General features: G+C 38.2%; 1 protein-coding gene across 1 annotated transcript in view; it reads right to left on the reverse strand.

Annotated features, from left to right (window-relative positions):
* Positions 1 to 14,239, reverse strand: part of RYR2 (ryanodine receptor 2 (cardiac)) — an 814,526-nt gene that overhangs the window by 351,038 nt on the left and 449,249 nt on the right. Inside the window, exons 36-38 of the mRNA XM_006895387.1 lie at positions 12,419 to 12,645; positions 2,568 to 3,372; positions 777 to 977 (exon numbers count right to left, since the gene is read on the reverse strand). Of these exons, the coding sequence (XP_006895449.1) occupies positions 777 to 977; positions 2,568 to 3,372; positions 12,419 to 12,645 (1,233 nt within the window). The remainder of the gene's footprint in view (positions 1 to 776; positions 978 to 2,567; positions 3,373 to 12,418; positions 12,646 to 14,239) is intronic.

The raw sequence follows: 14,239 nt of genomic DNA on the forward strand, positions 1-14,239 counted from the left end.
ATTTAAATATGTTAAATTTTGCATTGTTGATACATTGATTTTTGCACATGTACATTATGTTGAGTAGCAAAAGATTTCATTTGAAAAATTTTGATGTGATTTTAAAAAGAGGTTGCTATTGATGCAATTATAGAAGAAAATGTTTTGTAGCAAATTATTGATAGCTGCACTCTGAGAGCTGTGATGTTGGAGAATAGTACTGAATATGCCATGGACTGCCAAAAGTGCAGGGGGCAAAGGTGTCTGACTCTGCTAGGAGAAACAAGAATATATCTAGCTTCTAATGCTAAGACCTAGGGGCTCCTATCAGTGGTGGTCATGCTCTGATGTCCAGAGAAGACCCTTCTCTGGTGTGATATTCTTCCAATCTGAAGAACTTCAGAGCTACCATGCATACCCTTGCAAAGGGTCAGGGATATAACTATATTTTAATGAGTTCTTATTTGTAGAAGCCAATAAAGTGGATTCTTTTGATGAAATTGTAAGTACCAACTAAATCAATATGGATAGTTTAGGCAGAGCAAGAGAAAAATACGCTTGTAAAATGTTTTTTTTTCTCATTGTGTACAGTTGAATCAGATCTGATTAGCAACAGGAGGAGTTGACCCTCCTTCAGCAGAGCATCTGGAGGATTCAAACTGTGCGCCTTTGGTATTGCAGCGCACCTTCTTGCCATTAGGCTACCAGAACTCCTGTAAAATAATTTTTACAATATATGAATCTCAAATGAACTAAAAACCAAACTGACAAGGAACCATTTTCATTATACCCTCTACCTGCTCTTGAGGTGGAGATCTGAATTCCTTGGTTTTTCTGGCTGTGAGTGCAGCGGACATGTTTAAAGCTTGCATGACTTCATTATACCGGAAGCGTTGATTGTCTTGAAGTTTGGCTACAAAGTCATCTGAAAAGGCTACAATGGCTTCTATTCGGTGGCGGACCTGGCAGTCACAGAGGTACTGAAGCAGCAGACACATCTAAGAAGATTAAAAAGGTACCAAGTTAGATTAATGAATCCTTAAACATTAATGTATTTCATTCAAACAAATAGTGAACAGCAGAAGTGCTTAGTTGCCCATGTTTCGATATAAAGAAAATCTAATTTTGTGCAGGCAACAATGTTTTTGATCCCAGGGGATAAAACATAATTTGTCAAAACCAAGTATGACAGATGCATTTCTCCTTGGTGCATACTTATACTAGCCTTTCTTGCAGCTACAGAGAGTATGGCCAATAAGATATGTATGAAGTCAGCTACGGAGCTGTGAAAAATTTCCTATTACTAATAATTGGACATATAATCCTCTTTCAAATGAGTATTATCAAATTAGACAATATCATGTCTGGAGAAAAGAATAAGGCAGTATCTTACAGATTGCAAACGGCATGCAAATGGCCACAGACATTAAGGGCTGGCTTTTGATGACATCATTGACCTACTGTATCAGCTCTGGAACTCCCTACCTCTAGAAAGATTGTGTAAATTGATTAAATATTGTATTATTATTTATTAATTGGTTATCCAGGTATTCTGTTACCGACAACTTAAAGGCTTTCTAACTGACACAGTACATAGAAACATGCCTCTCGGGAAATTTCCTGCTTGAGATTAGAAACACATTTAAATTTTTTATATAAATACATTGTGGGGTCAAAGAAAACGGTCAGAAATTTGTACATAGTCATAATTGAACCAGCTCATGCCAACACTTTCTCTGAAAATGACCTTCAGTCCACCTCTCCTCTTACCCAGCACCATGAGACTGACACAAAGCAATAACGTCAATTATTGTGGACTGAAAAATTGAATAAAGAGTGAAAAAGTCTATCTATCAATGGTGTAACTACCAAATTGCACCCCACAAACCAGAGAGGTATTATGACAGGATTCTTTGACTTGTCTGTAATGTTCTGGGTCTTATTTGATAATGAGTACACCTACTGGCAACACATATTACTGAAAGTATATGGAGAGAAAATAGCTATTTATAGGCCATGCAAATGACTTGGTGATTCAAACCCATCAAGAGATGCCATAAAAAGCCTGAGGATCTGCTCTTATGAGATTAAAGCTAAGGAATCCCTATGAAACACCTTTACTGTCAATACATGGCATTTCCACAAGATATGTTCAAAGTGATTGCAACTAACAACAGTGGGCTAGTATACTATGCATTCTAACAAAATTGCTGCTGTAGGGGAAATGCAACTGCAGAAGCAAGAAGGGAGTTGCATGGAAATTGTTAAAGAACAGGAGAGAGAGGAACAGCTAGCTGGCAGGACAAATGCCCATGTCCTCTGCTCTTTTAGACCAATCCATATAAATAAAGCTGTGATGTCTATGGCAGACAAGCATATTTTTGATCAAGGAAAGCAACAAGGAAAAATAGCATTAGCATTTTTATAACAAAACGTCAGTAGATTAAATTAAAAATGTATTCATTCCATTCTCAGTCAAAGAGCCATGGGAGGTTAGTTTAATGAAGAAATCGAAGAAGACAATTTTCACTAAGTAAAATTCAATACCTCAGCCTGGGAAATTTTGCAATTCACTAATTTCCCTTTACCTGCAATTTGACTGGCTCTGGCAGTTTCATCTGGAGCAGGCCTTCCTTTGGCCTCTTGACCCCTTTGCTATCTTCTTCTCCAGCGCCTTCGAGCTTGCAGTCCTCTGGGCTGAGCTCCTGCTCCAGCACAGCACCTTCCTCCTCCGGAGCTGCAGCCTCCTTAAATACGCTGGGCTCAATCAACTGCAGGATGTGCTTCAAGTCCTCATTCTGGAAGATGCCCATAATAAGAAGGGTATAGAACAGCTTGATGAGAGGTACGAAGAGGAACTCAGTGGTCCCCCCAACTGGGTCCCGGGCATGAAGGCTGCTCTCTTTCACTGCCTCCGTTAACATCTGGATGGTTTTGGTCTTCAGAATGTCTAGGGGGAACTCTGGACTGTACTGGTAGCATTCATGACTGATGCTCACAAAACTAGGGGAGGAAAATTGCATCCGGGGCCTAAGGGAAGTGCTTAGGCCAATCCCAGGGAGACCATGTTTTTTATTTTCATCAGGAAAGAGAGTGATGCTCTTGGTCTCTTCCGTCATGGGAACAATAAACTCATTGTTCATCATAAGCCTGGCCGTGGCATACGAGCTAAGGTGGATGTCGATAAGGAGATCATAATAGCCTGCACGCAGCAAGCCTGGCATATACTTGTTCTCGATGGCATAGAGGAGTTGGGGCTCATCCACGTGGCTGCACAGGGCGTGGGCCACCCGGTGGTTCCCCAGGGCGCACACTGCTGAGTACAGGCGGAGAGTGTGGTAATGGAATTTCAGCAGTTCCTCCTGTTCTGTCAATTCCAGTATGTCCACAGATCTGTGTGGGCGAAAGGATATTGGCAGAAAGATTCAGAATGGAATATTTTTTAAAATCTACATCTGAAGAGTAATCTCTTCATATAACAGATTTTTAAAGATTACTGAAGTTTCTCTCTCATTGTCATTGAATCCGGTCCAATTCACAGCTTACATGCCACCGGGTTTCCAAGGCTATAACTTACATAGGAGGAGATTATAATTTTTCTCCTGTGGAGCTGCTGGTGGGTCTGAATCACCAGAGAGGTACAGTCTTTGGGTTAGCTGCAAAATTCCCTACGGACTAGGTCACCACAGACACTCCTTGAAGTAGACACTATGAATGACATTTTCCATTTGGCAAGATAAAGTCTCTACTGGATTTGGTATTTATACTGAGCTAATATTAATTTCATTTTCCTCTCCCAGTACACATCCAGTCCTTTCAGTCCATAAAACTTCCAAATTATAGAAAAGGCTCTTATGCTATGAGCAGAGATCACTACTCAGAAGTCATATAGCTCTAAGCATGGCAGACTCTTAGATATTATGAACCCAAGACATTCCTTAATCTTTGAATCCAGGCCTCATGTTCCATGATGTCAACTTTTAGCTAAATAAAACAGAATGGCTCACTAAAGAAAAATTCCAACCATGAGACTGTGTACCTCTAGAAGAATAATCTATATGAGTCCTAATGCAGAGGTATGAAGACAAGAGGCAGAAAAATTAGATTGCTGGAAACACAACCACCATAAGGGAAAAAAATAAGTAAAATTATACATTGCAAAAAATATAGCCAATGTAATGAAACAAACTGTAGAAATCATTGTTGTTGTTAAGTGCCGTCGAGTCATAGGCAACTCATAGCAACCCTATGAACAAAAGACCTGAACACTTGTATAACTTCCATCATTTCTCCATGTTCATAGAGTTTCCAGAGGCAAGCTATTTTGGAAATGGATGCTATTCTTGCTTCCAAGCTTGTTTTAATCAGGGGACAGGGGGGCTCCACCAAACACGGATAACCATTATCACATTTGACACATTACTGTCACAGTGTTTAGTATAGTAGAATCTAGCTGTGTGGAGAAGGTGCAGCCAAAGTGTTCCTTGGAGGCAAAAATAACAAAGCTTTGCTTCACATACTACGGGCATGTTACTAGGAGAGGTTATTTCTTAGAGAGGAGTATCATGCTTGGAAAGTCTGAGGGTCAGTGAGAGTGAGATTCTCAAGGAGATGGACTGACACTGACTGCAGAATGGGCTTGAGTATTTCAGAGATTTGAGAATGGCACAGAACAGGACAGGGTTCAGATATGTTGTTTACAACAGATACAACACATAGGGTTGTTGTGAGTTGTACGGGACTCAACATCACCTAACAAAAGCAACTTGCTCTGTAAATTTCCACTAGAAAGACGGTGAAATATTTTGATAATAACAAAAAGAACAAGTAGTTCCTTAATATGAACTGAAGTTCCCCAAGTTATATATTTAAATAATTCATTTGTGTCGATGAATCCCTAAATGTAGGAATCTAATACATTAATAAACAAAGAATGATTCATTCATCTAGAAATGTGTTGTGGATGAGACCTGTTCTCCATGTTGTTGTTGTTTTGTACCATTGAGCTGGAACTGATCCATTGTTGACCCTCTAGAGGGTTATGAGAGGCAGTTAAACTGTACAGAGGGAGACTGCCCATCTTTCTCCTATGGAAGGAACAGCTCATGGATTTGAACCACGTCTTCAGGATTGCCACGCAGCTCCTTACTCCAGACTCCTGGGGCTGCATGAGAGTGATGAAATTGGTATTATTCTTCTATTTTTAACACTTAAGTGTTTTGCTTACCACAGTTCATTCAGAACATCACACCTAAAATGGTGTCTAAGAGATAAAAATCAGTTATAGATGACTTCATTCCAAGTCATAGTGGCATTATGTATGTGAGAGTTGAATTATGCTGTAAAAAGTTTTAGAAAATTGCTGATTTTTTAAACAGCAAAGTATTTTTACTCAAATAATATGTATGCTCTTCATTTGTTGGCCAACTGCATCCTCTTTCACTATTTCCTTTGGTATACTCAGATTTGTTTCCACTTAGACGGAAACAACTGATAGCTAATCTTCCAGCAAGTTTTCAGAGGTTATAAATGACACAGGAGGGTGTTGTTCATCTTTCTCCCTGGAGCAGCTGGTGGATTTGAACTTCATAACCATGCCATGAAGGAAATGGTTTCATGTAATCAACTTGCCACTAAGTTGCTGGCTTTTCATCTTCAAGCTATTCTCTAAGAATATTGTTGGTTGCACTGCAAACTCAGTGGTCTGTGGTTTGAATCCACCAGATGTTCTGCTGGAGAAAGAGGAGTAATCTCCTCCTGTACCTGTCAGATTCGATTTGATGGCGCACACACACACACACAATTAAAAAATAATATTCTTGGCTACTCTTTAGTCAGTTTTGGTATCTTCTGCTGAAAATTTAATAATTAGTAGTGGTTGTAGCAAATTGGCCTTGTTGAGTGGAGGTCATGTTGCTGAGCCCATGTATAATCACTCTTGTTCCATCATGGAAACTTTGATCCTAAGCCCATATACAGTAATATCAGTGGCTAGAGAAAGAGAATGATTGATTTTCACAGAACACATCATCCTATCTACTTGATTGTTAAAATCCTCCCATACCAAGGTCATCCTTTGATAAGCTTTCCCACAAGACACAAATATCTTCACTTCTTTAACCCATTCAAAGAGTTCTATCCTCTTTGCCATATTTCCTTGTCACTCAATTCTCAATCCTGTTTTTTCTAAGTCCCTGAACACTCATTCAGACCATTGACCAAAACTCACTTATCAGTATAATATAAGCACATATCTGGCCATTTCTCAAAAGAAAAGTGAATAACAAGGTTCACTGTTTGAAGTCCTGCCCACTAGGGTGACTCCTCTCAGCACTATCCACTTTAGAAGTCTCAGAAAGGAGCTGCCTTCTGTCCTCCTTGGGCTCAGTTTTATACTTTCAGGTCTTGCTCAAACCCTATTTTTTAAATACCACTTCCACATAGTGATGTGCACATCCAATTTTATCATTATGTCAATCAGACAATATTCAGTTCATGCTGGGTGACTGAGGTCACATAGTGACTTGTTGACACATGGTTAAGTATTCCATACCTACTAAGGCCCAGTCACAAGACAAAAGTTGCCTAATTACTGCACCACAACACAGCTGCAGCTAAGTTGAGTGGTGTTTTCTGTACATACCTTTGGGATCCAGTTGTTTAACTATGTTGTTTGGGTCTTCTGTATGAGTTTTTTGGATTTTTTAAAAAAAATTCTCTTTACTGAGGAAAAATAAATATACCATACAATGAACATATTTAAATTATATGATTCAATAGTTTCAGTTTATTCATAGTGCTGTGTGCCCACAATCATAACTGGTGTTTAGATAATTGTTATCACTCCAAAAATAAACTAAAAAGTCCATTGTCACTGAGACAAATTCATACTTACAGCCCACCTGCAGAACAACCTCCCAGGGTTTCCAAAGCATCTAAAAAGTAGACTATCACTACTTTCTTCCATGGAACATCTGATGGAATTTGAACTGCCACCTTTCAATTAGCAGCTAAGCATCTAAACACTGTTCCACAAAGTATCCTCTAAAACGAAACTCCATATCTATTATGAGTTAATGGTCATAAACCATTTCTACTCCTCAGAAGTAGACAATTACTTATCTGCTTTCTCTATACATGGGTTAATTAACATCTTTTGTATGTACATTGTTTCTGTGTACCACTAATCCATAATTGACTCATGGCTGACCCTTTAGAAGGTTTTCAGAGGCTTTAAATAACAAGGGAGGAGACTTCCTATCTTTCTTTAATGAAACACCTGGTGGACTCAAACCATGCGCCCTTGGGAAGGCAACACAAATCCTTAGCACTAAGCTATCAGATGTCTCTTCTATGTACATAGGATCATATAATATATCTCTGTATGACCTCTTTCATTTAATAAAATGTTTCTTAGATTGAACCACCTAGTAACAAGTATCAGTATTTCATTCTTTTGTATGGGTGAATAATAATCCACTGTATGTTTATATGATATTTTATTGACCTACTCTTCTGCTGATAGGCATTTGAGTTATTTCCACCTATGAGGATTTTATAAGTGGTGTTGCAATGAACTTTCATGGACAAAGTTTGGAAATTTTCATTTCTCTTGGGCATATATGTTGGTATGGAATTGTTAAATCACATCACACTCAGTCAATTATCACATCCAAATAGGGATTTACTCACAGCTGATACTCCATTGGATTTCTTAAGCTCTAAAATGTATTGGGACAGTGTGTAGGGGTTAAGCTGACCAAGGCAGGAATTGCCAGGGTTAATGGTAAAATACAAAACAAAACCCCCAAACAAAACACCAAACCTGCTCTGTGACAGTATAGCCTTGATTCTCACATTGAAGCTGCCACCTGATAAAGATATGATTATGGAAACAGGGAGAGTAGCAAATAAGAGAAGAAACAGTAACAAAAAAACCTCAAAAAACTTGGGAGTCCAGTTAATATATTTTACTGTGTGTGTAAAACTTCTCAATAAAAGCTATGAAAATGTACAGGTTTGGAGGACACTCAACCCTAAGTTCCTTTTCTCTTTCCTCTTGACTAAGGAAAGTCTTGAGTAGTTCATTCTTATCACCCAGCACTTTCCTGTGCCTCAGGAAATAATGGTGACCCCGATGTGAGACTGGAAGAACGGTGATCCTAACCACACAGAATTAAAAGTGAAATTGCCTGGACTACTGCATCTCATTAAGAGACAGAACCAAAGAGCATGCTTTCATCTCAGTAAGACAGTGCCAGGGAGCACGTCCATGTGTAGGTATGGAAAAAAAGCTGAATGGTGCCTCATCATGTGTTTCACTGGGTCACTTAAACTTGCTGGCTCATACTGCTACCTCATCTTTGATTCCTGGATGATGTCTGCCCTTCCCCTGCAACTACAGTCTGAGCTGTCTAGATTATAACTCAATGAAGTTCTTTTGCAGTTGCTGTTTCTCTAAGTGGTGTTGTACTATTTTACTTTATTTTTTCCACTGCTGCTGCAAACTATCCTACTATCTCGGCTGTGTGAGTATGTGAACATAATTAACTTTTTAGATCCAATTCTGATAAAGAGGGAACCTATATAAGTAGCTCCTTAATCCTACAAATTGGCATTAAGTTAGCAGGATCTAAAAGGTTAATATGCCTTTCTTAAGAAGTCTAAAGTAACATGTGTTGTTTTGTGTTTGTGACATTCTTTGGTAGAAGGATCTGCTTTATCTACAGCAACTCCAAGATTCTACATCAATACTAGGGACCACTACTACCATGGAGCTCCCAAGGACTGAGTCTGTCAGGAAAGTGTAGGCCATTAGAAGGCAGAGTGTCCAGAATGTCCTAAAACAAGGAATGCTGTTGACCTCCTTCAAGACCAGTAAAGCACCAGACTTGCACCCTAGCAATAACACAAGTGATAGTAGAGCATGGCTGATGAGTTCAGAGAGTTGTATTCCCTTGACAGATGGGAATCAGAACCCCCACCCTACCAACTGAACCCTGAGTTGTTGCTGACATAAGGGTAATATAATATAGCTATTGCTTAATGCAAAAGTAGTTTTCACAGTTTTTAGTCTTTTAAGGTCTATTCCTATACCCCACCAAAGGTGTAAAGTTAGAAGTGTAAACACAAAGAAATAATAATTTCAAAACAAACACTTTCACTTTGAACATTTTTGCAGAATTTAAGATAAATCTATCTTGCATCTTCTTGTTTATATGCCTGAGGGCTCAACACTAGACTCATCAAGATCAAATCTTACTAACCAGCATTTTATATATAAAATAAAAAATACTGATAATACAAATCATTCCAAAGATATAGAATACCTCCATAACAAAGAACGGCAAAAACAATAGCAATTGTAGATAGTAAAAAATAGCAAAAAGGAGATATCTTTAATTCAAGACCAGTTTATCTTCACCTACAAAATAACGAGGATTCCTAAGATTGTGTAAGAAACATCTGCACATCTCCATCACTTGCCATAGTATAGTTCATAAAAAATTATTTTATTTTCTGCTGTTAGTTTCATTGTACTAATGTCATTATATTAACTATTAAAGATATTTCTCTGTTACCAGATTATGTAGCTGCTCTAATTATCCACCCACAAAACAAACATATAAACAAACAAACAAACCATAAACTCCAGAAGTTTCAGAAAACCAGTAATGTTGGTAAAACTCCTAAAGGTTGTGTAAGTAAATTGAATGAAACTTGTGTACTTCCTGAAGCCAAAGTGCAAACTTACTCTATGTGTAAGTGGTGAGGAAAATGTCAATCTTTGTCAAAACTGATCAAACAGGTGTAAAAGGCATGAAAGTTTGTAAGAACGGATTAAAAAATTGTAGAAATCACAAGAAAGTGCATGCACAATTTAATGGGTGGGTGGGGTAAAATAAATTGGAAATATCTTTTGTGAAAAACAATGTTTACAAACTTTGTAAATAAATCAGAGTAATACAAATAAATAGAAAAAAAGAAAGTGCATGCAAATCAGTGGCTGACTAAAAAGACAAAAAGAATACTATCTTTTTAGACACCCCGCCAAAAAGAAAGAAAGTAGTTTGGTCTTAAAGTAAAAGGTTTAATTATTTTTCAGTAAAACTAATGTCTAGCAGTAGAAGTGAGTGAATAAAGTGTAAGAAAAAGGCAATTTTATTTTAAGTGATTAACTGTTCTGCATAGTCTTTAAAATGAGGAAATCCGGTCAAATCTCTTGAAATATTTCTTAGTTCAAGATACTCTTAAAACAACAACAAAACCCAACAAGGAGTGCCCCTACTATAACTGCTAAGATCTTGTCTTTCTAACATGCTTTCTAACTTTATATCTTGCTGACAATATTACAGATAATCTGAACATGGAACCTCATATGAGTTCCCAAATCTTCTGCAGACCTTTGGGTCAGCCTCCAATGAAAGGAGCCAAATGTCTGTTCACAAACTATCACCCCTTCCAGCAGGAAATAGAGTGGTCATTGTCCCCACCTCCCCTAACAGCAGTTAGAGCTACCCACCCAGAAGAGATTGCAGGTCCCAAAATAAGAAGAAACTCTCCATCACATGGCCTAACCAGCAAAACTTTTTTTTTTAAACCTTATGTCCCTTTATTGGCTTTACTTGTACTTGTTGTATAAGGTAAAGAATATAGTTTCCACCCTTTAAAAAAACAAAAACAAAAACAAAAAAATCAAACAAAAAAAACAACCCTGTAAAATAAAGCCAAGAAGGGGGAGATGTAAGGATTAAGCTAAAAGTAGCTTAATGACCAAAGCAGAAACTGCCTGGATGAAATATAAGACAAACCTCCTCCCCTGGGATGGCATAACCTTGATTCTCGTGCTGAAGCTGCCTTTTGATAAAGACATGGCTATGGAAATAGGGTATATCAGCAAATAAAAGAAACAGTAAAAAAAAAAATCTTGGAGTCTTATGTAACAAGAAATCTCAATAAAAGCTTTAAGGATGTACAGGTCAGAAAGAAACTCAACCCTAAGCTTCTCTCCCCTTGCCTCTTGACTAAGGAAAGTCTTGAGTAGTTCATTCTGATTGCCTCGTGATTCCCTGCTGGTCAAAGTGCAACAACAGTGCCCATCTATTTCATGAGGAGACCCTGGTATAGTCAAACAGCCAGAAAACCTCAGCCTTTGAATAAGCAGTACAACTGTATATGGACTATGCCAGTAGAGTGTTTCTCAATTATATGGAAACTCTGTATTTAACAGTTTGAGGAACTGCCAAACTCTTCTGAAGAACAATTACATTTATAAGGTATTAAAAATAACTGTCAAGTTTCTCCGAGAACTTTATGATTGACACACCTCTTGCAATTGTTTTAGGGTTAAAGTAACTGAAACAAAAACAAAACAACAAAAAACAAACCCTCACTGCCAGTGAGTCACTTCCAACCCATAGTGATCCTAAATCAGGTATTTTCGGCTGTAACTCTTAACAGGAGTAGACTATCCATCTTTCTCCTGCAGAGGTAATAGTGGATTTGAACCAACAGCTCAAGATAAATGCTTGTGGTGAGACACACATAACCCTATGGATTACACCAGCAAAGTTCCAATACATTGATATATTGTTTTAAGGCAATATTTCTACTCAGTTATGGTGTGGAAGGAGAAGCATTCTAAAGTCTAGAACTTAGCTTACAGTGATAATAAGGAAGCTAAAATGAAATATCTACAACTTAATAGGCTATATAACAGAAACACTAAAAACCATAAGCAATTCTACTTTTGAATATGAATGACAATTTATATAATTACTGCCTCGAAAACAAATAAACTTGTTTTCAAGACCTGTAACATATTTCCAGCTTTGTTTAATTAATATTACCAGTCTCAATTGCTCATATCTGTAAAATTAAAGGGTTGAACTAGTGAATTCTCGTTGTTGTTGTTATGTGCTATTGAGTTGAAACTAACTCGTAGCTGACTCTCCAGAGGATATAAGTTTCACAGGAGACAACCTATCTTTTTCCCACAGAACAGCTTATGGATTTAAACTGCCTACCTTTTGGTTGGCAGTGCAATTACTTACCTACTAGACAATCAGAGCTCCCAAAAATCTGGTAGTTCTTATGAGCTCCCTCTAATATTCTACAACTCTGTGGTGTTAGAGTAATTTGTTACGTGCACAGATGCACTTGTCTGGAATCTTCTTGGTAGTTGATACAATAAGTAAAATAAAAGTGAATAAAGAAATTCCACATTGTCTTCAATGGTAGTATAATATTTTTCACAACTAATTTAGTGTTTAGAAATAGATTTAAACTTAAAACATTCAAAATTATTTCTATTATTTAAAAGTATTTTTCAAATCTTTATGAATATTATGCTTGTTTGTTGTTCCTTCTAGCTCCAAGCCCTGAGTGGTGGGTGGCCCACTGACAAGAACCCACCCACTACTGGATACATGGAACTAACCTGTTCTCCTCTGGAATATGCAGGGACATGAACTGCAGAGGATCCAGACACTGTACAAGCCAGCCCTGACGTTCACTGATTCGAGAGACATCTACCTTCAAAAACTGGTTTGGCATTCGGCTCCACAGGACATGTGATAAAAACTGCACATGGAGACGAGGAGGACACTGTGGCACAGGGTTTTTATGCTCACTCTTGAATAGCCCAGCTGACAGAGGCATTACATTCTAGAGAGGATGAAGCAGAAGAAGAAATAGTTTACAGTATCCATTGGGAATAATAAAGTAATGACCAGGCTTCTGCATGGGAAAGAGACAACAAGAGTAAGAGAAATTATGAGTTAAGTAAAATTAGTATGTGAAATAATATAAACTGGATTGAAAAGTTCATGATATGGCAAGCAGAGAAAACACCATTAAATAAAATATCTGACAACTCATTAGGCAAGAAGCTGCAGTGTTTGTGATACTAACTTAAAGGTTAGCAGTTTGAACCCATCAGCTGGTTTACAGCAGAAAGGTGGGCAGGCTCCTTCTATAATGATTTACAGCTTGGTACACCTGATGAAGGTCATTATGAGTTAGAATCAACTTCATAGCAGGGAGGTTGAATCTGGTAAACAAACAAGTCTTGGGATCTTTCTTTCGTATATGCCCAAGGGCACACCAAGAATGTAAGTATACCCAGGTATCTCCATTTGATCCTAACAGTTCTACACCAAACCTGTCTGTCAGGTTAACTTTGTGCCATTATCTGCTCTTAGTGGTCAATTTGCTGAAAGAGCATTCATATCCATTTGACTGTTTTTTGTGGGGGTTTTTTGCTATCCCTGACACCTATCCCATCTTGAACTACTCACTATAACCAGTGGTGTATCAAAGACAGCACTAAAGATAAACCTGTTACTTGAAAAAAACCAAATTAGTAAGGCATTAAGTAACATAATTTCTTTCTCCAACATCATCTTTCACCTTCAACAATGTGTGGTCCACCATCTTCACTTCTCTAAGCCTAAGCCAGCAGCCATTGACTCTACTCTGAGCCATAGTGTCCGCATATGTGTAAGAGTGGAACTGAGCTCCAAAGGGGTTCCTGTGTGGATCTTTCAGAAGCAGGTCAACACGCTCATTTTAAAGCACCACTAGATGAATTCAAACCTCAACCTTTCTGTTAGCAGCTGAGCTCAGTGACTGTACCACCAAGAACTCTTCTGTAAGCCGAGTTTCACTGAAAGAGAAGAACCTACTTTTAAAACAAAACTTATAATATTCTTATGCTGTGTCTGCCTGCCAACCTTTTGTAAAAGCATACACAATAATTATTGAGAATTTCTCCATATGGTCAGTCTTTCCCTCTCCTCTAGAAACCTTCTCTAATGATTTCTTTGAACTTGCTCATTCCCATGGTAGTGTCATAGTGGCTTCCAATAATGTTGTCGTCATCGTTATGTGCCATCAAACAGAAACCAATTCATTGCTGATCCTCTAGTGGGTTTTCAGAGGTATAAGTTACACAGGAGGAGAATGCCCATCTTTCTCCCTCTGAGAAGCTGGAGAATTTTAACCAATTGCCTTTGTGTTAGCAGCACAATTCTTTACCCATTAGGCCTCGAAAGCCCCAACTTCCATTAAAAGGAGGAGATGCGATCCAATCAATCATTCTTTCTCTTTCTTTTTCTCCCTCCTCCCCTCCCACCCTCACCCCTCCCCTTCCTTGCCATCTACTTACCTACCTATCCATGCATCCATTCACTCATCCTTCCTTCCTTCCTTCCTTCCTTCCTTCCTTCCTTCCTTCCTTCCTTCCTTCCTTCCTTCCTTC

Source organism: Elephantulus edwardii, unplaced genomic scaffold, assembly GCF_000299155.1.
Source record: "Elephantulus edwardii isolate Elephantulus edwardi_28Jun2011 unplaced genomic scaffold, EleEdw1.0 scaffold00166, whole genome shotgun sequence".
In the NCBI taxonomy this organism is placed as follows: domain Eukaryota; kingdom Metazoa; phylum Chordata; class Mammalia; order Macroscelidea; family Macroscelididae; genus Elephantulus; species Elephantulus edwardii.